The 27,416-nt window shown below is 35.7% G+C and overlaps 1 protein-coding gene across 1 annotated transcript in view; it reads left to right on the top strand.

Annotated features, from left to right (window-relative positions):
* The window catches only part of PTPRQ (protein tyrosine phosphatase receptor type Q), a 229,553-nt gene that overhangs the window by 6,755 nt on the left and 195,382 nt on the right, over nt 1-27,416 (top strand). Inside the window, exons 5-11 of the mRNA XM_070370967.1 lie at nt 2,179-2,378; nt 3,452-3,701; nt 5,657-5,785; nt 8,218-8,364; nt 14,646-14,818; nt 25,612-25,795; nt 27,207-27,368. Coding sequence (XP_070227068.1) covers nt 2,179-2,378; nt 3,452-3,701; nt 5,657-5,785; nt 8,218-8,364; nt 14,646-14,818; nt 25,612-25,795; nt 27,207-27,368 — 1,245 coding nt within the window. The remainder of the gene's footprint in view (nt 1-2,178; nt 2,379-3,451; nt 3,702-5,656; nt 5,786-8,217; nt 8,365-14,645; nt 14,819-25,611; nt 25,796-27,206; nt 27,369-27,416) is intronic.

Below are 27,416 nucleotides of genomic sequence, written 5' to 3'. Positions count from 1 at the left end.
AATGATTAAGCCAGAAATAACTTCTCTCTCCATGAATAAAAATACTCCTGAAGTATTCAAACAGAGTTAGCCCATTATACCATTCTAAGCTGATATTACATCCACAAGTGCAAAATCTCAGCTTTTTTAACTTCCCATGCAGCATTATTTCAGACAAATGTAGAATTTATTTTAGCTTTAAAATATTAGAAATATCCCTTGTAGCTTCCCTTTTAACTTGATGGATCCTTAGTAATATAGGAAAATTCTTTATAGAAGTCTCTGTATTTTATTTAGAAAGATTTTTTTCTGGTTCAAGAAAATGTATGTTTTGTATAGTGAACATTTTGAAAAGTTTTAGTTTCACATACTTGTATATTTACTTGTTTAGCTCTGACCTCAAAGTGTGTGAAAGGCTTACCTGAAATATGTGACTTTATAAATAGAATTTTTTGATACTTTAGCATCATATCTTTACTTGGAGCAAGATAGATAAATTCCCTCTATAAAAATCAAAAGATGATGGGATTTTGGTATCTAAAAGTCCAGAGGTAGAAACTAGAGTATTTAAAGTACAGGAAGACCTGTCAGCTATGAAAAAGAGCCAGAATTAGTCTTCAGACACCATCAAGTCAAAAAAAGAAAACATAGATTTTACTGGGGCAAAAATAATGTAAAGTTAATAAGAAAACCTCTTTTTCACTAAATGTTGTTTAACAGATTTAATTAATTTTTATCTATTATATTGAGTTTGCTTTAAAAGATATTTTGAAATCATACTTTGGAATTTATAAGGTTTGGTTACCTTATAAATTCGAATTTCTCTGCACTTGAGCAGATTCTCATGATTGCTAAGGTTGATGTGGAAATGGCCAGCTTGTATGCAGTCTGTTATTAATAAAAACTTCAGGCATTTTTACAAAATTTACATACATTAGACAAAGAAATTTAAAACAATGATTAATATTAATGGCAAAAGCTGTGGTTCTTATAATTCTGTAGCATCAGATATTTGACAGACTTTTTGTTTTATTATATTTTATCTGCCCAAAATGAATTTTAGTGCTAAATCTTTAGTATTAGAGACTTACCATATTGTCATTGTCCTTCTTAAGCTTTAATTCCATTGATAAATTCCCTTGAAGAAAAAAATTTCTATCCATTATGTTATCCATTATTAATGATTAGTCATCATCCCAAATTGTTATTTTTTTGTTGTTGTTAAAATGCAGCTATTGTTAAGTTTCTTATTTACTACTCTTTAATTCATATCATTCCATACACCTCTCCTTCCCAGGGCCTAAGTTTCTTATATAATTTATATGGCTTTCATTTTCAGATCACATCTTCATATTCCTCTCTACAGTGTACACCTAAACTCTAGTTATTCGATTTCTTAATACTAGGCATGTTTTATCTCAAACGTCTTGTAATTTTTTTTTCTTTCAACAGTGACTTGTCATGGTTGTTTTACATTCTAAAGGACATTGATTATTTACTTTGTCAGTTTTCCACAGCTAACCTTGAGTTAACAGTCATCCCAATTAAAATAGCCCACAGCTTATTATGCAGATTACTAATATTTAATAACAAGGTATCATGAGTTCTGATGAAAGTTGATTTTGAGGGTGTATAAAGGTTAAAATATAATAATCACAACCAACTGGTGCTATCCACTTTATATTAGACACTGGTTATTTACTTACACTCCAGAAATGTGATTTTTGTGCAAATGGTTGGATAATTCTTTGAATTTGCCACTTCTTCATTATCTAAGAATTTGCTACTTCTTCATTATCTAAGGAATTTACATAATTCCAAAGTATATCAGATGGTAAGATAGTCATTATTCAAATTTGTATAACCACAAACAACTATTGATTGAATATTTTTCAGACTTATTTGAAATAGTTTATTGATGGATTTATTGACCTATTAATCCTGAAAAAAGCTTATTTGCCTCTTAAACACAAGTCTGTGGGCCCAATTTCTGATTTGTTATTTTAGGCAAAATCAATTCAGAAAGTATACCCGAATATATATTTTAAGAAGTACTACCCAAATAGATTTTATCCAATGTGTTACATATTTAATTTTATATAACATGGGAATTGTAACATCCCCGAATTATATAAATGTCATTCTAAGTTTTATAACAATATTTTTCTTTTCCTTCAAAAATCCCTTGCACGTCCCCAGCTCCAGGAAAAGTGGTGAATCTCACCGTCGAGGCCTTTAACTATTCAGCAGTAAACCTGATTTGGTATTTACCTCGGCAACCAAATGGCAAAATTACTAGCTTCAAGATCAGTGTTAAACATGCCAGAAGTGGGATAGTTGTGAAGGATGTTTCAATCAGAGTAGAGGACATTTTGACTGGGAAGCTGCCAGAATGTAATGTAAGTCTCATGGAACATTTTCTGTGTCTCAGAATTTTAGGTAAATTACATCGTGAAACGCCCTGCATCTGGATACTATGTATTTTTACCAAAGTGATTTATTAGCTATTTGATTACTTATAGTATCATATTATATACACTTGACTATAGTCAAGGTAAAGTAAGAGAAGAGTTTCAGAATTCAACAGTGAGATATAAAAAATCCCTTAGGGAGCTCTGGAAAGACTTGATAGGTATAGCATTTGTGATAGGCCTTGGAATAAGTAGGTGATTGTGTGAGGGTGGAGGATACTTTGTAAGCCCTAAAGTAGGAAAGCATAGGGTATCACTGGGAAAAAGATAATACTTCCATGTGACAGGATAGGAAGGGAACAAAATAGTAAAGTTTACACTTGTGGAATTAGATTGTTTTTGTTGTATCTTATCTTTAGTGAAGAATTTGTTACTATTCTAAGCACTGACGTGAAATCCTTGGAAGTACTGTAATTATGCTTTTTAAAAATTAATTTTGGTGATCACTGTGATACCATTGATGAAAAGACAAGCAAAATTACTTTTTTAAAAAAATGCTTTAAGTTAATGGAAGCCACAAATATTTTTAATTTAGATATATTTCTAATATACATAAACACACACCCATATGTTCTTTGGTGTTATCTTTTGAATGTTTATGCGGAAAAATGATCATAATATTAAGACAGTGATGTATATTAGAAATTTCACCAAAGGGAAAAAAAATTTATCTTTTTGGCTCTTAAATTTTTAATGTGGATTTAAAAAATTTTTAATAATCATTTTGCTGTAGTTATACCTTTATTCAAAGTCACATGAAATCCTATTCATAAGAAAGATTAAGGTATAAATAAACATTCTATTCTGAAACTGGACAATGGTATTAACCATGTAACTATAGATAATAAATGGGTATAATTAAAATCTAGCAGATTTATCTGTAGCTGTAACGAGTAGTACACGCACAAAATAATATTTGTAATATAAAGAAAAAAATGAATCACACTTATCTTTACCAAGTGTTACATTATTTTCCCATTTATGCTTGTTTTATTCATTAGGAGAATAATGAATCTTTTTTATGGAGTACAACCAGCCCTTCGCCAACCCTGGGGAGAGTCACGCCTCCACCACGTACGACGTATTTATCTAGCATGTTGTCACAGAGTAAGATTAGCTCTGTGTGGAAAGAGCCTATCAGTTTTGTAGTGACACATTTGAGACCTTACACGACGTATCTTTTTGAAGTTTCTGCGGTTACAACTGAAGCAGGTTATATTGATAGTACGATTGTCAGAACACCGGAATCAGGTATGGGGTTTTTTTTGGTAGGAAAAAAAGTTAAATTATTCATAGAATAATCTTTATTTCTTTTTTTTTTTTTTATTCATGTAGATCTTTTTGTTAAAGATCTTCCTTCTCTTTCAGTAACTTTTTTCTCCCTAATAATGGATAATAGTCATGCCATTTGGAGCATCTTCAATTTCAATACTCTTCTAAGATACTGACATAAGCATCTAAAAGGAGAAAGGAGATTTGAAAGAAAAGATTCTTGAGCTAATAACCATGCTCCTAAGATCAGCTCTTATCATTCTGTGATCTCAGGAATTTTTAATAATAGTCTCTGTTTGTCTACATTTTACATTATCATCTGATGATGACTTATCTCACTGATATTGCTGTTACCAGATATGGAGATCACACCTGCAGTAGCAGAAATATCATATGATTAAAATTCAGTATTAGATAAAAACAGCAGTTAGAAAATGCCTACCTACCTGTATCTTCTCTGTACTGCAGTTTCTTTTTGTGATGAATGGAGACATCTTCATTGTGGATATGGTGTTAGCACTAAATGAGCATTATTAGATATTACTACTACTAAATTCTAAGTACATATTTCTAGGTACAGTATTTGTATATTTAATTATATTATGTAGGCCGTGCTGTGCTTAGCGGCCCAGTTGTGTCCGACTCTCTGCAACCCCATGGACTGTAGCCTGCCAGGCTCCTCTGCCCGTGGGGATTCTCCAGGCAAGAATACTGGAGTGGGTTGCCATGCCCTCCTCCAGGGAATCTTCCCAACTCAGGGATCCAACCCAGGTCTCCCACATTGTGGGTGGATTCTTTACCATCTGAGCCACCAAAGAAGCTGAAGAATACTGGAGAGGGTAGCCTATCCTTTCTGGAGGGGATCTTCCTGACCCAAGAGTGAAACTGGGGTCTCCTGCATTGCAGGCGGATTCTTACCACCTGAGATACTGTTATGTCACTGTATTACACACTACAAGACAAAATATATAGTAGCAGACATTCAGTTATGATTGATAATTTTTAGGTTACTGGGCATTATTCCTGGTAGGGTAATTTCACTAAAGCATAGTATTTTTTTCTGATGACGTAGGTGTTAGGTCTTGTCATTTCATTACATGTAAGTGTGAAGGTTTTTTTACCTTAATTTAAATAAAAATCTCTGAAGAAGACCATTTCCTCTTCCATACTCCTTACTTCTTATTAAGAAAAAAAGAAATAATTTCATGAGAGTCACACAAAGTGAAATTTGGTTGACAAGAAGTTTGTTTTTAAAAATATTTGGAATGTTTTATTTCAATTAAAGATGTTTTAAAATATTAGATACATGTATGAAAAATAGACCTCAATGGACGTGAATTAGAGCAAACTCCGGAAGATAGTGAAGCACAGGGAAGCCTGGTGTGCTGCAGTCCATGGGGTCGCAAAGAGTCCGATATGACTGAGTGACTGAACAACAACAAATGAAAAACAGACTTTTAAACAGCATTATTATTTTTAGGTCACCAATATTACATTGGAATGCAGGTTATAAATTTCCTTTCAGAACCAAATACAGATATTGATAGAAAAAGTAAAATCACTGCTGATAGATTCCGAGGGTTGAGTTACTACTTTGGCCCTTCTACCTGTGTACAGCAGAGGGAAAGGGTTTATCAACCAGATGCTCAGGGCTTGTTGATGCAATACTTATTAATATATATGCTTCAGGACAACGTAACTGTACAAAGAATTGCATAGCAACGAAACACCCTGTGCAGTCATGTACAACATTAAATAAAAATAGTAATGGTTACAAATAAGGAGTTTAATGATCCACCATTTATTCACATTCTTCAATTATAGCCTATTTTTTAAGTTGAAAAAATGCTTTGCTGTGTGATATTTTTTCTCTGACTTTGTATTTTCTGTATTTAATAAGGTGCTTTTAATTCATTGTTTCCCTATAATTTTAGTGCCTGAAGGACCACCACAAAACTGTTTAACAGGCAACATTACAGGGAGGTCCTTTGCAATATCATGGGACCCACCAACTGTAGTAACAGGAAAATTTAGTTACAGAGTTGAATTATATGGGCCATCAGGTAAGTCTTAATCAATTTTATGTTTATCTTTTGGAGTAAGAATTGTATAAAAGATTTTACTATTTTCAAACTTTTTAAAACGTACTGAACTGTTTTTAAAAGACCCTTAGCAATGTTGAAACTCTTAAAACTTTTGTTTATAGCCATAAATAAGGATGGTAAAGCCTTGTCCATGTTCCATATTTCATGACAAAGGGCTGAAACAATGAGAATCCTTCAAGAAGAGAAACATTAGAGGAGATACATTTTTTCAAATATTTGATCAGGAGGACCTTGACTTGCTCTGATTGCAAATGTATTTATGAAGAAAAATGGGCTTCAGTTATGTTAAATCAGATTTCTGCTTAGAACAAAGAAACCATTTCAAATAATTGGAGGTCTCTAAAAATAATATGAGTAACTTTATAGTGTAGTGAGGTCACATCTTTATGAAGAAGCAAGAGCAGGACATCTACTTGTCAGATATTTTGAGGGCTTCAAAAACTATACCAGTGGAGTTAAGTAAGCTCTATAATTCTTAATCCAAGATTTTATGGTTCTATGAAAGAAATTTATTTCAAATAGTAATGAAATAACATAAATGCACATATTGACATTTATTTGAAAGAATGGAAAAATAGACAAAGGTCCAAATTAATCATTTTGAAATTTCTAGGAATCTGTCATGAATCACATGAGTAACCTTTATTTCTCATCCCTGAGTACCTTCAGTTCAGTTCAGTTGCTCAGTCGTGTCTGACTCTTTGTGATCTCATGGACTGCAGCACGCCAGGCCTACCTGTCCATCACCAACTCATGAGTTTACTCAAACTCATGTCCATTGAGTCAGTGATGCCATCCAACCATCTCATCCTCTGTCGTCCCCTTCTCCTCCCACCTTCAATCTTTCCCAGCATCAGGGTCTTTTCCAATGAGTCAATTCTTTGCATCAGGTGGCCAAACTATTGGAGCTTGAGCTTCAGCATCAGTCCTTCCAATGAATATTCAGGTTGATTTCCTTTAGGATTGACTGGTTTGATCTTCTTGAAGTCCAAGGAACTCTCAAGAGTATTTCCAACACCACAGTTCAAAGACATCAATTCTTCGGCCCTCAGCTTTCTTTATGGTCCAACTCTCACATCCATATGTGACTACTGGAAAAACCATAGCTTTGACTAGATGGACCTTTGTTGGCAAAGTTCTGCTTTTCAATATGCTGTCTAGGTTTGTCAGAGCTTTTCTTCCAAGGAGCAAGTGTCTTTTAATTTCATGGCTGTAATGATTTTGCAATGATTCTGGAGCCCAAGAAAATAAAGTCTGTCACTGTTTCCATTGTTTCCCCATCTGTTTGCCATAAAGTGATGGGACTGGATGCCATGATCTTAGTTTTTTGAATGTTGAGTTTTAAGTGAGCTTTTTAACTCTCCGCTTTCACATTCATCAAGAGGCTCTTTAGTTCCTCTTCACTTTCTGTCATAAGAGTGGTGTCGTCTGCATATCTGAGGTTATTGATATTTCTCCTGGCAATCTTGATTCCAGCTTGTGCTGCATCCAGTCCAGCATTTTGCATGATGTACTGTGCATATAACTTAAATAAGCAGTGTGATAATGTACAGTATTTAGGCTCCTAAAGTTCTGAAATGTTTTCAGACCTAAAAATATGATAGTCCTTTTCTCCCCTCCCTGCCCAATACACAGACACACATGGATACCCAGATACACCTCTTCTATTTGGTGTCATTTTTGAAAATTTTGACAAGGTACTCTCATCTGTGAGGCTAAAAACTCAAGAAGGTGTATCTACTAATTATTGACTTTAGTAACGTAGAAGTCATTAGCAATAGTCTCAGAGCAAGGAGGAACAAGGAGAACATATATCATACCTGACCACCTAGTCTCTTGAGGGCTCTGGGGAAAAAGTAATCAATCTGTCCCCACCCTTGAGGAAGATCTGCAGGGAACAGAATCAATGGTCTCAAGGGAGAGCTAGGTTTCAGTTACAGCAAGAAGGGGGAAAAGCTATGCAGAAATAAAGTTGAGGATTTAAGGAATTTTGATGATGGCCCAGTTAAGAAATTTTGCTCAGAAACTAAACTACAGAACATTTCTAAATATATCTTTTTCAATATGAGTATGAAACGCTGTCACTGTTTTTATATTGGTAAAACCTAACATATTCCTTTAAAATATGCCAAAAAATAATATGACCGTTCAATAGGGCTTTATATTAATATAAAAGTAATTTTAAACATGAAATATTCCTGGTTTTTTTCCATCTTGGTAAAATTGACACCGGTGCAATTCTAAGCGAAATGTTTAACATATATTCACTTTTAAAATTGTAATAGTGCATGTCAGTGTGTATGTTAACACTTCAATTACTCTATACTTAATTAAGAATGATTACATGCTTGAAGAATACATAATCCACAGTTATGTTTTGCTTTTTGTAGGTCGGATTTTAGATAACAGCACTAAGGACCTTAAGTTTGCTTTCACTAATCTAACACCGTTTACGGTATATGACGCTTATGTTGCGGCTGAAACCAGTGCGGGGATCGGACCTAAGTCAAATATTTCAGTATTCACTCCTCCAGAAGGTGAGAACATATCCTGTAGTGTGTGAATGGGAACTTTACTGAGTCAGTTAAACTTTGTATTAGAAACTGTTTGGTTGATATTTATCTAATTCATGTTATTTCCTTATCGGATGACTCCCTAGTACATTCTGAACATGTGTTCCTCAGAACACTAAACCCATAGCAGGCCTCGTGATAAGAGGGGCCAAAGAGCAAGTGGACATCACAGCAAACGTTACATGCTGTGTCAGCCTGCGTCTTCACAATGAGTACTACTGGCACAATCTCAAGACTACATACATTTAACATGGCTTAAACCCCATTATTTATTGTATATTCTGTTTTTCCACAAAATAGTGTTCAGAGAAATCCACATATCCCACAATGCCTGTAGTGGTGTTGCTGCTCAGTCACTGAGTCATGTCCAGCTCTTTGCGACCCCAGGGACTGCATGCAGCTCCTCCGTCCTTCACTGTCTCCCGGAGTGTGCTCAAATTCATGTCTGTTGCGTCAGTGATGCTATTTATAATCAAAAGGCTATTCTAAGCAATTGAGGGTTCCTGGAAGGTGCATAATATAAATTTACCAGAATAGGCTGAAATTATTTTCAAAATTTCTCCTGAAGAAACTATTTGTATATGTTAACTACCACAGTCTAAGGCTAACTGTAGTGTTTAAAAAATATTACCATGCCATTTTACAACCTGTTTTCTGGGCCCACACCAAATGCTCAATGTCTTTCTTTATATATTATACTTATTTAGGAGAATTCAACAATTTTTTTTTTTTACAATCACACTAACACTTGATAAAACAGATTTTGTTTATGTGATAGCTAACATTCAGTGAGTTGTGAGTTAAACACACATGTGTGCACACGAACACATGCATGCACACACACAAACAAGGTTGGGCATACCTTCATCAGATAAATCATTCAAGTGTTTGACCATGAGAGGGCAGCAACTGTTAGGGAATTTTGTACTTCTCCCCCATTTCAAAGAATGACCCTTGAGATTATCTTGCTATTGAAAGAATGTAAAATTTATGTTACATCGATTTCAAATGAAAATAGTAATGTGTACATGGTTTCAATACACAGATTAAAGAGAAGCACCATATATAAAATAGACAAAAAATAATAAAGTGTTTTTATTTTTTTCATACCAGAATTTCTCTTTTGCATTTATATCAGAAGAGTCTTAGCATGTATGTCTTCTCCCTTAGACCTGAAATTTCTCCCACTTCTACCTAAACCTGCTCTTAGGAATTTTCAAGAAATCTAGACAGATTTATGTATGCTTGCCAAACACAAGATGCCAGCAACGTGGCCTTTATCAGACTTAGAGCCCTTGAATCTGGTCTTTTCTAGACCAACCCAATTGAGCAATTTCTATTCTCATGTTGTACAATTAAATAAATTCAACCTTATTTCAAATCAAGCTGATTTTGGTGCTCCTAACTGAATCCACAATTTAAAATAATTGTTTTATTGTCATGATTCTTGGCCTACAGCATTTGACCAAAACAGTGAACTAGATAATATAATGTGTGTGTGTGTGTGTTAGATGTGAAGTCATGTCCAATTCTGTGCAACCCCAAAGACTGTAGCCCACCAGGATCCTGTGTCCATGGGATTTCCCAGGCAGGAATACTGGAGTGGGTTGCTATTCCTTTCTCCAGGGGATCTTCCTGACCCAGGGATGGAACCTGAGTCTCCTGTACTGCAGGCAGATTCTTTGCTATCTGAGTCACCAGGGAAGCCCAGATAATACACTACCACATACAATTCCATTTTATTTAGGATATCACTTAAACATTTATTTCCCTTTCTTATGTCTTTATTATTTAATTTACAAAATAATAAATAGAATATTTAAGGACATTGTTCAACGTACTTCACATGGGTTATTTTTGATGCCAAGTCATTTTGAATAGATGACTCTATTTGCCCCGTATGCCCGGTGATTTACCTCAGTTTTGTCTTACTGCCTCCTGAACTGCTCATCACCTGCTCACCACATCCAAGTGGCTCTCAGAACCCACTGGAAACTAAGGTGGCCTTCGTAGCTGTAAGGGCAAGCGTGGCATGGTTCTTTTCTCTGCATGCCTGCTTCCTCCATGAAGTTCTCAAGGAATAGTTCAGCCACGGGGTCTCAGTGATATACTGGGGCAAATGCAGTGAATGTAGACTCTGACACATTAATTAATCCTGGTCCCACTGATTAAAAATTTGCCATAAAGGAATCTTTAAGCTGTATGAGAACAATCAAATAACTCATTAGAACATACACACTTTGAGTTATAATTGATACTTAAATTTTCTAGTATTCTTTTTATTCATTAATATAACAGGTTCTTCGTATTCTAATTAGTTTCTCAATTTTATTCTTCATATTTTAAAAATAGTCTGTAGTCTAATTAGGAAATCAATTAGAGCCAGCTTTTAAATTAATATATTTTAAAACAACCAAGGTTCTAACAAATCTCCAGATATTCATAGAAAAATATTGAATTTATTTCTTATAGAAAATATGTTATCACATTATAACAGGGCTGATTTCATTAATACTGAGAATGATATGGTCCATTGTCAAAGAAAATCAACATGATGTTGTGAAAGCAGTTATCCTATGTTTTTCATAATTTTTCTGCATTTCCCTTAATATTTTACTGAGCGGATTTCTACTTAGGCATGAAGAAGAGATGGTTTTGGAAAAAATGATGATAATCTCCAGTGTTACAAAATGTCATAGTTGCCATTCCAGAATGAAACAACCTGCTGAATATAGCAATGACAACAGATTTTTGCTTGTTATTTTTATGTGGGTTAAAAAAGTCTTAAGTAAATTTTGCTGCTTCAAATCCCCTAAAACTTCTCTATGACTAGTGTTGAATATCTTTTAAGAAAGTTTACATCATGTCTTAAAAGCAAAAAAAAGTATTGAAATCCATCTTTGCTCCCCATAAATAGACTATTGAAGTGAAGACTTGTCCTCAGTAATTTCAATTTGCTATTTTCTGCAAATAGTAGTAACATCTTTGTAGGGAGATCACTGAGAAACTGTCAACTTTGTATTTTTCAGGATTTTCCATGATTTTTATTTTTCAAATTTTCAGATTCAGTAGATTTTTACAAAATTCACTTCCAATGGGAGTTTAATTTGCTAGATAAGGGCAAAAATTATTTTAATGTATTTTCTTTACCCCAATACCACTTGTCTCCATTGTTTTCTAGGAGTTGATTTTTTTTAAATTGGAGATAATTGCTTTACAAAATTGAGATGGTTTTTGCCATACATCAACATAAATAAGCCACAGGTATACTACTAATCATTCTGAATTTTTTTTTTTTTACCAATTATATGTATACTCTGTTTCCTATTTATTAGTAAAATTTATAGATGTATTGACCTGAGAATGATTCATAGGTCATCCTCATAGACAACACCTTCAGAATTAATGCTGAACCATGAATAATTGCCTGTGTGTTTGATTTTCTTTAGTTAATTTGGTATCAATATTAAAGGAGTTTGATCTAATCCACACTTCTCTGGTTTTTCCATGAGAATTTTTGGTGTAACATATCAAGTGTCTTTCCAAAGACAAGATACAATGCTGTGTCCTTCATTTCCTTTATCCCCTAAGCTTTTTCTTCTTTCATAAAAAAGAGATAGCCTTACAGTTGTTCTTACACAAGTTTGGGGTACATTTTTAGGGTAATAGAGAACCACTTAACTTTGGATTGTGATTGTTAAGCATTAGTGTTATGGGGCAATACTTATTAAGTTGTATTGAAAACTATAAATTAGAAGATAAACAATGTCTATTTTTAGGTTTGGCTAACAGAATAAGAGACAATACAATTTAAATATACTGTTGTGGGTAATTTTTGTTGCACCAAATGGTACTGACCATTTCAGGTATTTTATAGTAGGTGGGATTTAGTTATCTGATGACTCTGATCAATATAGTTATTAAACTGCTTCTTCAATTGAGATTCTACATGAGTTCAAATTAGGTGGGAAAATGCCAGATCTCTTCTCTGATTTATATTATGCAATACTGACTAAGACTTCATCCACATAGCAACCCCAGAAATGTCAAAGAAAGGTGGAATGGAGCTTTGCCAGTTAAATAGCTGTGTTGTTTTCATACTCTGTGGTTAATTGGAAAGGTTCTCTACTCTTGAATGATGTAAATATGATAAATATGAAAGAAACATAAGTTTAGCAACAATGTATGGTAATGAAAGAAATCTTATATAAGAGGTGACCTATGCAAAGGCTTTTTTTAAAATTTTATTTTATTTTTAAACTTTACATAATTGTATTAGTTTTGCCAAATACCAAAAAGAATCCATCACAGGTATACATGTGCTCCCCATCCTGAACCCTCCTCCCTCCTCCCTCCCCATACCATCCCTCTGGGTCGTCCCAGTGCACTAGCCCTAAGCATCCAGTATCGTGCATTGAACCTGGACTGGCATCTCGTTTCATGCAAAGGCTTTTTATCTGTCTTATTCCTCCCTGTATCCTTAAGTGCCTAGAACGTGACCATATGATGAGTCCTCAGTCTGTTGAATGACAAATGAATAAATCATTTATTGTGGGGTTCTAATTTAGAACTCTTCCTCCATCTTTCAAAAATTAAATTGTTTTTCCTTCAGATTAGAATACCTGTGGGGAAATCAAGGTAAAGAATTATCCTTCTGTATAGAGATACACCGAAATGTTTTTAGGAAAGTAGATTGAAAGAATTGACAAGTTATGAGTGTACCCATGTAACATTTATCTCTTAATTTTGAGCACAGGTTTTACCCATACTAGACTCTGGAGACTTGACTGCAATAATCAAATAATAGGCTTCTAATTTCAGAGTTCAGAGTTTAGAGTATCTTCTAAAATCACTCTTGTCTTGGAAACTAATACTCTCACTTGATATTGGTTAATGATTCCATTGGGTTGTCATGGTTTTGAGATTCAGAGTTCAGCTATCTAGTCATTCACTAGTCAACAAACATTGAGAAATATTTACACTATTAAAATATCTAAGGAGTTGTTTTGTACTGATTACTTTATAGGGACCAAAAAACCCAACTCTTAATCTCTAAGATGAAATACTACATGATTATGCTAACTTCATGTTTAACTTCAGCTTAATTAGGTTCATTAATTATAAATAATATTTATGGGAGTTGTGACATTAATTCCTTTCTGTTATCTTAAAGAAGAATAGAATCATTCTTCGTTTGTATTTTATCCTTAATATGTCTTTCTTCCAACTGGAATTTGCTAACTGTGTGTAACATTTTACCTTAGGGAAAGAAATGTAATGTATGACCACATCCTAATCATAAAGAACAGTGCTTTTATGTCACATTTTCTCTTTCTTCAGCCAGCATACTATAAAGTCTTTTGAACCATTTATTCCTTATTGTAATCTTGTATAGTGATAGGAAAGATTTAATGACACCCATTTTAGAGATAGGGAGACTAAATGTGAAGGGAGGAATTGGCTATTAATAATCACATAATGAAATATAAACTAAAAGTGGACAAGTGCCCAAAGTAGAATTTTTCTTGGTTGATTGGTCCTGTTGTACTGGGAGGTTTCCTAGTAGTTGCCCTTGATGACATACATACATTTATTTTATGTATTTAATAATTTGATGCATTTATTCATTACAAAATGATCACCACTTGGTGACTTTCTAACTGGAATTTAAGTAGTTGATACCTTATCTAAAACCAATTGTTTTTCCTTCTTTTTCTTTACTTCTGCAAAGAGTAAGGGCATCTGAAATTTGAGATTCACATAATTTATAAAATCAGCAGATAAAAATCAATTAATTTTTCAAACAAAATAAAAATTGCCTAATAGAGTTTACCAGCTACGTGTAATTGCATTCAGAGTATTCCAGATATTATCTTTTGGTATGTTTTAATTTTTGTAGAGCCTTCAAGATTTCTACTAGGAATTCATCAGTCATAAACAACTTTCCCTGGAAAGTTATTTTTATAAATTAATTTGTTCTGAACAAATGTTATGGCATTTTGATTTGGGAAAATTATGTTACTCTGTTTCTTGTGTACATGTGGAGAGCAATGTATAGAAATTTAACATTAGTTATCTGTGTTTTTAAAGGGTCTGATACAAATCCAATTGTTCATAAATTAGTAAATTGTTTTAGTCTGTTTTCTAACAGAATTGCTTATATGCCTTCAGTCATGAGCTGCCTTCTGGAATTTTTAGAAATCTGAGAAGGTATTTTTAAAGCTCCCTCCTCTTCTCTTTTTTAGCTCCAGGTGCAGTATTTGATTTGCAGGTTGCAGAAGTAGAAGCCACAGAAATAAGAATTACCTGGAAGAAACCACGACAACCCAATGGCATCATTAACCAATATCGAGTGAGAGTATTAGTTTCCGAGACAAGAGTGATTTTAGAAGATACTCTGCTGATCGGAAAAGATGAGGTACTGCCCTTGAATTTCCTATTGTGTTGAGCCCTTTCTACCCGGTTTTAGCCCAGATAACTTGGGAGATTTGCCAACATGCAAACATAAAATATTTGACAAGCTTCAAAGTACAAAGTGAAGTAAATTTAGCTATGCTGATAATCTAGCTCATCATATTTCAATTCAAGACATTTATTATTAGTTAAGTGCTACTATTCTTTTTCAGCATATGAAAAATGTTAATTGGGCAATTAAGCAGGACTAAAGGTACTTCCATAAGTGAATGCTATTATGGTAATAAAGTTAATGAATTGTTTGGAAACTCTGTTAAGATTTAAATACTCCTCCTAAGGTTGTGCTTGCAATTTGGAATAGTTGCCAAAGAAAGACACAATAACTTTAGTAACTGTTGTTGACAAATGGTTTTGTCCCCCTTAGTCTTAGGAACCCAGATTTCTCAAAGCTACCTCATTTAAAAACAAGCAATATACATTTGACTAAAGAAATCAAATAAATAAGAGATGAAATCACTTCATAAATATAAAATAAGAGGACAGTGTTTGCTTCTAGTCACACTGGAAGCCTTCTTTCCCTGCTTTGTTTCTATTTGAAAGTGTTGTGTTGGCCAAAAAGTTTGTTTGGGATTTTCTGTAAGACGCTATGGAAAAATCAAAATGAACATTTTTGCCAACCCAATATAGGCAGCACTAATTTTTCCTTCACTGTCTTCATTTACCTCATCCAGACAGCTGTTCACCTGGGAAATCCTTCTAAGACTTTAAACTGATTGTATCCAGATATTGGTGGTTCCCGGGGCTCACAAAAAATACATCTATTTAAGACCAGTGAGTGTAGCACACTGTAACTTGGAGGCCCTGCCTGCTGGTTATTCAGCAATTAGGTTCCACTTGTTTGGTCCAGAATCATTACTTCTTCTAGCTGTGCTCTTGTTTTTCTCCACGTATATTATCCATTCTATTCCTAGTCCCAGACTTCCTCCATTTCTGATACGCACCTGGAAGTTACCTTCAGTTCAGTTCAGCCGTTCAGTCACATCTGACTCTGCGACCCCATGAATCGCAGCACGCTGGGCCTCCCTGTCCATCACCAACTCCCAGAGTTCACTCAGAGTCACGTCCATCGAGTCAGTGATGCCATCCAGCCATCTCATCCTCTGTCATCCCCTTCTCCTCCTGCCCCCAATCCCTCCCAGCATCAGACTCTTTTCCAATGAGTCAACTCTTTGCATGAGGTGGCCAAAGTACTGGAGTTTCAGCTTTAGCATCATCCTTCCAAAGAAATCCCAGGGCTGATCTCCTTCAGAATGGACTGGTTGGATCTCCTTGTAAGGAGACTCTAAGGGACTCTCAAGAGTCTTCTCCAACACCACAGTTCAAAAGCATCAATTCTTTGGTGCTCAGCTTTCTTCACAGTCCAACTCTCACATCCATACATGACCACAGGAAAAACCATAGCCTTGATTAGATGGACCTTTGTTGGCAAAGGAATGTCTCTGCTTTTGAATATGCTATCTAGGTTGGTCACAACTTTCCTCCCAAGGAGTAAGCGTCATTTAATTTCATGGCTGCAGTCACCATCTGCAGTGATTTTGCAGCCCCCCAAAATAAAGTCTGACACTCTTTCCACTATTTCCCCATCTATTTGCCATGAAGTGATGGGACCAGAGGCCATGATCTTAGTTTTCTGAATGTTGAGCTTTAAGCCAACTTTTTCACTACTTTACTATGTGCTTAGTGCATTCTGGCCAACCAGGACTCATTAGTACAAGTTGTTTGACCTCTGGCCCAGGGTTATAGTTTAATCCAATACTGACTCCATTCCTCTTGTGTAAAAGATGTTGAGTTATGCTTTCTCTGATACTTTAGTCGACAGCTCAGGGACAGGGCAAAAGCTTAACCCTCTGCTCCTGCTGAGAAGGCCTTAAATTAGATACTTCACTCTTTTAGGATTGTGTGGCAGGTCTCCCACTTCTGCTAATGATATCTATTGAATGATAAGCCATGCCTCTTTTTCTCTTGAAACTAAGAGATTCAGGAAAGACTTCTTATGATATGATCCACAATCCCTGTGATGTAATAGAGATCACATGAGCTTTGGTATATACAAATCTGGGTTTATATTCGTAATTTGGTCATTTAGTGTGTTTTACTGCAGAAGGAAATGGCAGCCCACTCCAGTGCTCTTGCTTGGAGAATCCCAGGGATGGGGGAGCCTGGTGGGCTACTGTCTATGGGGTCACACAGAGTTGGACACGACTGAAGCGACTTAGCAGCAGCAGCAGCAGCAGCAGCAGCAGTGTGTTTTACAGCAGAGAGGTTAAGTCATGGAACTAGGAGACAGAATGCTGGGTTTAAACCTTGCTTTTGGCCTTACTGATGGTTTAACCTTGGAAGAGTAGACCTGACCTCTCTAAACTTGTTTCCTCTTTAAGATAGGGACTCTAAGAATCTGTGTAACACAGAGTTGTTAGTGAGGATTTAATGGATTAATGTGTGAGGAGCTTAGAACTCCACCTGGTGTATGGTAAGTCTGGTGACCTGAACAATTGTGACCTGTTGTAATTATTCATCATGGCATTAGACCTTTCACCCTCATTGGGACACAATATTCGTTTCCTTCAGTTTCAATAAAAGGAGACATTATACTTCTTTCTGTGGTTGTATATTTCTTCATTATATCAGGCCCATTGTTGATGTTTCCGCTTTCCTGTGTGACTGGTGTCTGGGTTTGCCTTTCAGAGGTTGGCGTGGGGAGACATGTGGCAGGAGCTCTAAGTCCGGTGAGCCAGTGTCCTACCCTGACTCTGCCCTTTCCTCCTTTTCTATGACCTTGAGTCAACTTTTGGAGACTTGCTGCCCTCATTTTTAGAGTAGAGCTTATATGCCTACCTTCTGTTGAAGGGTATGATGAGGAGTAAAGGAGATAACAGATAAAACGTCTGGCTTAGTATGTATCCTTTTCCTTGACCTTGGTGTAAGGAATTTTCTATTCACTCGTTAACTTCTCAGAGTATAGCCTCCACACTGTGTCCTAAGAATTTTTGAAATCCTTCAAGTCTTGTTAGAAGTTGGGGAAGGCACTGGCGACCCACTCCAGTGCTCCTGCCTGGAAAACCCCATGGACGGAGGAGCCTGGTGGGCTGCAGTCCATGGGGTCGCTAAGAGTCAGGCACAACTGAGCGACTTCACTTTCACTTTTCACTTTCATGCATTGGAGAAGGAAATGGCAACCCACTCCAGTGTTCTTGCCTGGAGAATCCCAGGGACGGGAGCCTCGTGGGCTGCCGTCTACGGGGTCGCACAGAGTCGGACACGACTGAAGCGACTTAGCAGCAGCAGCAGCAGCAGCAGTGACCTCCTACACGTCAAATAAAGCGTATATACGTTTGTTTTTTTTTTTTTGAATGTTGAGTTTTTTTTTTTTTTACATTTAATTTTATTTTATTTTTAAACTTTACATAATTGTATTAGTTTTGCCAAATATCAAAATGAATCCATCACAGGTATACATGTGCTCCCAACCCTGAACCCTCGGATATACGTTTTTAACTGTCCTCATCTTCCCTGTGTCCTCCAAAACCCATTCCTTTACCTCCACCTCCCCAGCTTTTGACACAACCGTTTTCTCCCTAGTACTTGCTCCACTGTCATATACTGCAACTTTGCAAAACAATTTGGCCTTGTACTATGAAAAAGAATAAATTAAGAAAGCTAGCTCTTTTACTGTTTTCTAATTCCTTCCTTATAAGGGTATTCTGGAGAGTTCTGTCTTCAGCCATGTTACAGTGTCAGTCACTGCTTCCTATTTGCATGACTCTTTCACCTCGTTTTCCATGATGATTTTTCTGACACTCTGCATCCCTAATTACAATCATTTCTGGGGAAATTCTGCCAGGACTCATCACATTTAAACTCATCTACCCCATAAAACAACAAAACAAGCATCTTTTTTTGAGATAATAGGACTTGGTTCTTGATTGGAAGGAGGAGCCTATTAGTGGTAGGGACCTATTAGTTTTCCTATGGGACAGAAGAAGAAAGTCTGTAAGGGTAATTGATAGTTTTAATGATCGATAACAAGGTCAGGAGAGAGACTGAGTTGAAACCCAGATATGAAATAACAGGCTTAGAATTCCCTGTCCCCTTGGATTGGTCACACCACAGATCTTTGATCTGTAAGTCATTGTTGAAGAATTCGGGAGGCTTTTGTGGCATTTTTATATGTCTGATGTCTCTCTTTCTGGATGATGGCACCATTATCTTGTCTTCATGAGGGCTTAGAATCTTGGGATTACCTCTGACCTTGGTTATACTTAGCATTTAATAGCCATTCAATGTTAAGGCCAGTTCAAAGTGTAACCTTCATACCTCTGTATTCCATTCTTGTGTCCTCACTCCAGCTCAGGATTGCCTGGACTATTTTTGTTAGCTTACTACACTAGTAGTTTTCCATTGTATAACAGTTTGCCTCAAGCTTAAAACAATTCACATTTATCATCTCACAGTTTCTGTGGGTCAGGAATCCAGACAGCTTGTGTAGGTTCCCTGCTAAGGGTCTCATAAGGCTTCAGTTAAGGGTCTTTCCTTCCTGTGTTCCCATATGAATGCTTAACTGGGGAAGAATCTACTTCTTGGCGGACTTAGATTTTTGACTCAAATTAAATCTGAGTCTTGGCTGACTCAGATTTAATTTCCTTTTGATTATAAAACTGAGGGCCTTGGATCCTTGCTGGCCCCTTGACTAGAGACTATCCTTAGCTCCAGCTCATAGGGGTCCCCCACAGTTTCTTGCCACAGAACTTTCCCAACATGGCCATCCACTTCATCAAGCCAGCAAGGACAGTCTGTATGATGTAACCATGGGAGTGACATCCCATTGTCTTTCCCTTAGTCCATTGGTTGGATGAAAATCACATTTCCCATGCAAGAGTAAGGGATTATACAAAAGCATGAACAGCATGGGTTAGGGATAGTAGAAGGATCATGAGAGAGGCATTGCTCTGCAGTTTCTGGGTTACAGTCCATCCAGATTAAAATATTAATGCATTTAAACTATAAAAGTAAATAAAAAATGAGAATGGACTTGGAATATGAATATGCATCTATTTTAGTAATTAATGCTTTCCTATTGTAGCAGAAAGTCAATTGATACTGTCCAAAGTAAGTGAAAACTTACATAAGAAAACTGGTTAGAGTCAACTAGGTCCAAGATGGTGGAGCTGACTTTCACTACACCTTGAGCCTTGGTATTTAGGCCTATTGTGACATATCAACAAGCTAAATGATACACCCATCAACATTGACTAAATCTGACCAAATGTTCTAAATGCTTCTAATTGATTTTTTTTTGATAAAACTTCCTAAATCGAATTCTTTTGAAGTTCCTTTGACCTCTAGCCAACTTTGGGGTGCTTCAGAGGGCCCCTGAAACATCCCAAAGAGAGATATTAAACTGTGTTTATTTGGTTGGTTGAATTACATGAAAAAGTTATCAAATGAGTAATAAATCCTCTCATGTTATAATGTCTGGTAAAATTACTAATACAGATATCCTAGAAATTATATGGAGAAGGCAATGGCAACCCACTCCAGTGTTCTTGCCTGGAGAATCCCAGGGATGGGGGAGCCTAGTGGGCTGCCGTCTATGGGGTCACACAGAGTCGGACACTACTGAAGCGACTTAGCAGCAGCAGCAAAGTAAGTGACTCTTTGCGACACCATGGACTATATACAGTCCATGGATTCTCCAGGCCAGAATACTGGAGTGGGTAGCCTTTCCCTTCTCTAGGAGATCTTCCCAACGCAGGGATCAAACCCAGGTCTCCCCCATTGCAGGCAGATTCTTTACCAGCTGAGCCACAAGGGAAACCCAGTGACCCTTAACGGAAAAGTAAAATATATTATCTAGTGGTTTTAGAAGTAACACCGTAAGAACTGAAACTGAAATGATTAAAGGCGTTGCTTCCAACAAATATACAAATATTGAATCATTGTGTTGCACACTGAAAAGTAATTTGATGTTATATGTTGATTATATCTTAATTAAAAATAAACAATTGATTTCAAAATCTCAAAAAAATGTTTCTTCTAGAGAGTAAGACTTGCAGTTGTAAAGCTACAGACAGGAAAATATTATTTTCATTGAAAATCCTTCATCATCTCCTGTATTTTTAGCTACCTGCATACATCATGATCATGACATTTTTTAAAAAGTATTAAAATATAATCATCCGATGCTAGGTTTGCTCTGATTTCATCACCCTTATTGAAATTTTTCCAGTGACCTCTCATGACTTGTTTGTTTCTTAACAGACAGGAGTTATTTAAGCATGCTGAAATATGCATAGGATTTTACTCTCACTGTTTAAACACATCTTTGAAAAAAAACATTGAAAATTTAATCTCAGGGTTTGAGGACTTTTATTTCAACTTCCAAGCTTATATATGAAGGTAGTCAATAACATGACTAATAAATGATTGGAAATCCAGCCTCTGCTAAAATATTTGATCAACTCTGACAATAGGGTATCCACAAGCATGTAATCAGCTCCTGTTCTATAAGCTTTAAACCATGCTTCTTTGTGGTCTCACAGGCATGCATTTATTAGGTAACTATCAAGTTCCAGGCACTACGACGGGTCCAGAACATATATAAATAAGAAACTACCATGTTCTTTAACAGTTTTGAACTGAAGTATTTGTTCTCTAGTGTTTACCAGTTTATCCCATTTCTTCTCTCCAGACCCACACGGTAGCTTAGAGTAGCTTAGAGTCTGGGATTTGCAACCAGGGAAATATATTCCAGTCCTACCTCTGCTATGACTAGTTTTATGAACATGAACAGCTGACTGTAAAATGGAGATAATAATACCTTTTTCTTTGGGATATAATTAAGTGATCACACGGGTAAAAATATTTATCACTGTACTTGGTACAAAGTAGCTTTAAATGTTGGTGTCTCCATTAGTAATAACAATATACAATGATTTAACTTTTTATCATTTGAAAATAATGGTCATGGTTTCCCTACGGCTTAATATCCTCAGTTTCTTAACGGTCATTCATATTATTGATTACTCTCTTGTGTATTTATTTTCCAGTTTATCAATGAGCCTCTTCCTCAGCTGAACACCATATTCCATATATGGTTTGACTAGAACCAAATTGAGCAGAATTATTTTCTCCTTTAGCATGAATTTTCTGCTTCTATAAATGCAAAGAATAAAATTAATTTATTCGGGAGACTTATTCTTCTATGGAGAAGGCAATGGCACCCTACTCCAGTACTCTTGCCTGGAAAATCCCATGGACGGAGGAGCCTGGTAGGCTGCGGACCATGGGGTCACGAAGAGTCGGACACGACTGAGCGACTTCACTTTCACTTTTTGCTTTCATGCATTGGAGAAGGAAATGGCAACCCACTCCAGTGTTCTTGCCTGGAGAATCCCAGGGATGGGGGAGCCTTGTGGGCCACCATCTATGGGGTTGCACAGAGTCGGACACGACTGAAGCGACTTAGCATTCCACCTAGATGAAAGTATAAAAAATCCTAAAGTCCACTCTTCATTAATTGCTCTCTAGTTGAATTTCACACTCAGATCTCATTCTGTACTTCTGTACTTGTTTTTCAGATCAAATCCTGAGGGGTTTTCTTCCCAAAGACATCTTGCTATGTAGTGTCACAAATTTCTGAGATTTGTATAGATACATCGTTTCATCCAACATATTTCCCAAGTATATAAATGTTTGTCAGTGGTGAACATAAGAACGCAAGCCAAATGCTTGGCCAGGGGCTCAAGAATGAGGCTGAGGACAAGACTCGAAAGTAGTATAGGAATTCTAAAAATGTTTACTTTATTGAGCATTAGGAACATAGACAGAATCAGGCGTTAAGGATTTGTCACTCAAATAAGTGCAGAATGATACAGTTTCCATTAGAAGGCTTCCAAACATATACTAATTATAAAATTCTTTTTACCACTGGTTGAAAATAGTACAAATCATGTTATAGTTTATAAGAAAATATGGAAGCATTTCTTAAGAATAAGTCAACGTTTTCATTAAACCAATTGAGTAGACTTCCAGAAAGTATAAATTGATAGATATAGTAAAGTTTTTGAAAATACAATCATATTAGCTATAATGAAGACTGTTACATGTAGAATCAGGTTGGTTTATTCAGGTGCATTAGGAACTGAACTCTGAAGACTTCTTTCATATCAATTCCAAGGATTCCTAGGTAGCATATGAGAAGGCTTTCATGTTGATGAATTGCGACATTGCCTAACTCAGTTTTTACTCGATCAAGGGCAGTTTTGCTCTCCAGGAGACATTTCACGATCTCTGAAGTTTTCATTGTCACCACAGGGAGTATGTTTCTAGTGGGTAGGGACCAGGGAGGCTGGTCCCTACAATGCCCTGCACAGCTCCCTATAACAAAAAAATTCTCAAACGTGGAATGTCATTAGTGCTGGGGTTGAGAATACTAGACTAACTCAATGAGGCCAACCTTGGGGGAGTTGTGATAGGCCTTTATTTCCTTCTCTCTCACTCATTTCCACTCCTGTTTCTTAGCCACTTCTCATTACTTTCTTAAGTTCTGATTCTTTCCTATCATTTTTACTCTTAAAATTATTTCTTTTTCATCCTTTGAAAAACCTAATCCCCGTTTTAAAGAGGCAAAGTGTGAGAAATATTCACAAAATGACACACTTGGTGATAATTAGTAATTCTGGATTTTTACAAAACCAGTTCAAATCACTCATAGTTAGGGTTGTTCCAGTGTATTTGGAAGAAGTTCAGATAGTCAAAATCACTCAGTCACCTCTTAGGCTGGAACAGTAATTTGTCAACAGAGATGCTTAACTTAGTTAATTGATGGGATACTATGGCTTAACTCTCAAAAATGTATCTGACGGTATAAAATATTGTGAGATTTAACACAAAATCATAGTTCAGGGGAAATTCTTTGTATTACCCCGTTGTACCCTCTGTAGTGCACACTGGATTCTCAAAGGGTGGTTGATTGATAGTGGAAACAGCTGTGTGGTTCAGGCATTAAACTATTGACTGGAATACCAGAGCATCTCTGAGTTATGTGTTTGTTATTCATGCCTTCTCTGACTTCCTAGTGGAGGTAAAGTTGAAGTGTGCCTTGGAAGGTGGAAGATCTTTAGTTTGTTCCAAGTATGGTTCCTTATCCAGAGTGATTTATCATAATATTTTTGGAATAAATATTATTGATATCTCCCTGCTTTTCATCACAATACTTCCCTGGGTAAAGAAATAAGATTTAGGTAATTTTATCTTATAAATATCATTTGGAGAATTAGATATACCTTTGCATCTTTTCTCAATTTTATTTCTCAGAAAAGTTAATATTCAAATGATCTGCCTTTGTAACTAGTTAAATAACTAAGCAGCCTTAAAATTCCTTGCCTTCCAGATATTTTTCTGAGCATCTGCTTTAAAAAAAAAAATACTAAGTGCTTTATGTTCATAAGGAATTAAAAGCCTGTGTTGGGCTCAACTCCAAAAATAATTAAAAGATAGGTGTATCAAAATTTATAAATAAATAAAATCTATATTATGAATTAGAAATTCTGAAGGTGCAAGAACATGGATTTGGAAGGAATAGAGTGATTTTCTTCTTTGAAAAAAATATTCTACAAAAAAAAAAAGGTTTGGAGGTGAGTCTTGAAGAAATTGACAAAAAAAGAGTAGTTCTTAAAACATTGTCTATTTTTCCCCAATACTTCATTTTGAAAAATTTTAACTGGTATAAATGAAAGAAAAAAGAGTATAATGTGCATCCATTAACCTATCACCTGGATTCCATAATTATCAACATGCTGTCTTTGTTGCCATCTCTCATTTTTGCTGTTGATGCAGGTATATTTTAAAATAAATTCCAGAGTTCATATCTTTTTGCTCTTACATGCCTAACTAAGTATGGATTCCTAAAAAATACTGAAATTCTAATTCATTATGTAATTCCATTATCACAATCGACACAATTACTAATATTGTCTTGGTATCATCTAAACCTAGATTATTTTCAGATTTTTTCATTTTGTTTCAATCTGTCATGCTGTGTGGGAAGAATGGAGAGAGTTCTCTTGCCGTCCTAACATAAAGCTCTATTGTATATACTTGTAATATGCTCATGATGTTTTATTTCATGTCATTATTTGCTACTTTGGTGCATCTTGGAACAATCACAATTACCTAAAATATTCCTTAGACCCATAGCCTTACGTAGGTCTGTCTTGAACTGTTTGAAAATTATTGCCATGTAATTTTGTTCATGTCTGTAACTTCACTCGATTATAGGTTGTTATTATTGACATATACCCAGTAGGCATGCAGGCTGCTCACACCTGGTGTACAAATGAGGACATAAATTGGCAAAGCAAAACACATTTTAATAAGGCAGTAGGCCTAGACAACTTATTATTGGGTGGTAAGCAGCTAAAATATTTTAGTCATGAAACTTTGCATGAGGATGGCTATTTTTTTCAACCATTTTTGAGTCAGAAATAAATTATTTTCTTTTTTGCACAATGCAGTATGGAGTTTTAAGATACAGAATTGATCATAATGGGCTACAATGATGCAGGATTTTAATAGTTTCAGAATGAAAATTTGGAGTGTAAGGGAGACAGTAGTCCTGGAAATAACATTATCTTTAAAAAATTTATCATTCCAAAATTACTAGTTGTTGAAACTAGTACTTGATTGAAGCCATTATTAAATGTAACCATCACTGTCTTTGCAAATATCTGTTTTCAGGTGCAATATATAAACCCCATGGCTCCAGAAACTGTGAGCATAGTAGAGTCAATGGCAGGATTATTTGAGGGTTCAGCAGAGATGTCTTCTGACCTGTATTCACTTGCTTCAGTTATATATAACAGTCATCCACGTAATTACTTTCCTGTGAGGGGCAGAGCTGAAGACCAGCCTTCAACATTTGGTAGGTACATTTTTTTGTTCTGTGTGAAATGTATTTAAACCACCAGTACTACCTAGCACAGATATGAACCTTAGCTCAGAGTTCAACCCAATTATTAATGGTCCATGGGCTGAAGTCAGATTTTTTTTCTTTAACTGTTGGATAACCTCATGTGGCAAATGGAAATGCCACACAGGCAGGAGCTGGCCCCTCCTAACCCATCTGACCTTCCTCCAGAGAAAGTAGCACCCTAGAGTCTGCAGCCAAGCTGCAGAGACAATCAGTTATTACAGTTGCCAAAGCAGGTGTGATGGGAAAGGATTAACATATCTTCAAATCATTCACAGGCCTCACACTCTCTGCAGCTTTTGACTAATAGGTTTTCAAATGTCACTGAAGGTAAATAGGTCAGAAAGTTACAACTCGAGTGCATGGGGTGATCAACAGGTGGAGGTGACCCCAGTGACGTGGTGATGTCATTAGTGTGTACACTGACTACTCAGGGTCAAGGGATCTTATTGTTTCTATAAGGAGAATGTCATATACAGTGAATTAAAAATATTTGGTTAGAAGAAACAGATCTAAATTATCTGTTTTTTCTAAAATGCTAAGTGAGAAAAAAGGGTTTCTCTTGTTGCTTTTTTCTCTAATCTGGTATTTGTTCCCTTCCAAATTAAAATTTCTTATATTGATGGTGGAATTTGGCAAAAGTATCACATTGCATTCAATATATGCTTATTTCATTTACTGACATGTTTTTCCTGGGCAAAGAAGACAACTTTTAGAAGACACTTAAAAATTAAGAGGCCCATGATTTCTGATACAGATTTTTTTTTAATACTTTGTTTGGCCTAAGCACTAATTATCACTGTTGGAAGTGCACAGTCCAAATAAGTTTTTTTTTAAAAAAAACTAGCTTATTTTTTGAAATAGGGATTTTTTGAAATCCTTGTCCAGATATATTTACGTGGCAGTTTTATAAGCATACTTGCTTTAAATCATTAATGGATTTAGCAAATGTGTGGTGATTTTGAGTCCAAATAAAATCTTATTTCCATGATTTTTATATCATAATGCAGCACTGACTTATAATATTTCAATTTGATATATTGCCCAGTTGTTTTTTAGGAAAAGAATTCCTAACTTGTCTTTTTTAGAAAGTTATATTTTCTCAAAACACTAATCTCTTATTCTGGGATAGTGTATAACAACTAGCAAAATTATATTATGAGCACAAAATGTCTGTATATGTTATTGGAGTACATTCAGTATATTTATTTTTAATTATGTATCTACCTTTCATATAAGGGATTACATGGAGAGATTAATGGATAGTGTGAAATTGGGTTTAAAATTTCACTGTGGAAGCAAAAATGATTTTGATCACAAAGTCAAATACTTGTAAAATTTTTAAAAAACTGATTTCAAATAGGAACTTCAAGGAATCAGTATATCACTGACATTGCTGCTGAACAGCTGTCCTATGTTATCAGGAGACTTGTACCCTTCACTGAGCATATGATTAGTGTATCTGCTTTCACCATCATGGGAGAAGGACCACCAACGGTTCTCAGTGTTAGGACGCTTGAGCAAGGTAAGAATATACTTCCTTTGAAATAGTTACCTGCAGATATTGCTCTGG

The sequence above is a fragment of the Bos mutus genome, chromosome 5 (genome assembly GCF_027580195.1).
Source record: "Bos mutus isolate GX-2022 chromosome 5, NWIPB_WYAK_1.1, whole genome shotgun sequence".
NCBI lineage: Eukaryota > Metazoa > Chordata > Mammalia > Artiodactyla > Bovidae > Bos > Bos mutus.
This window is presented reverse-complemented; position numbering and strand designations above follow the sequence as displayed.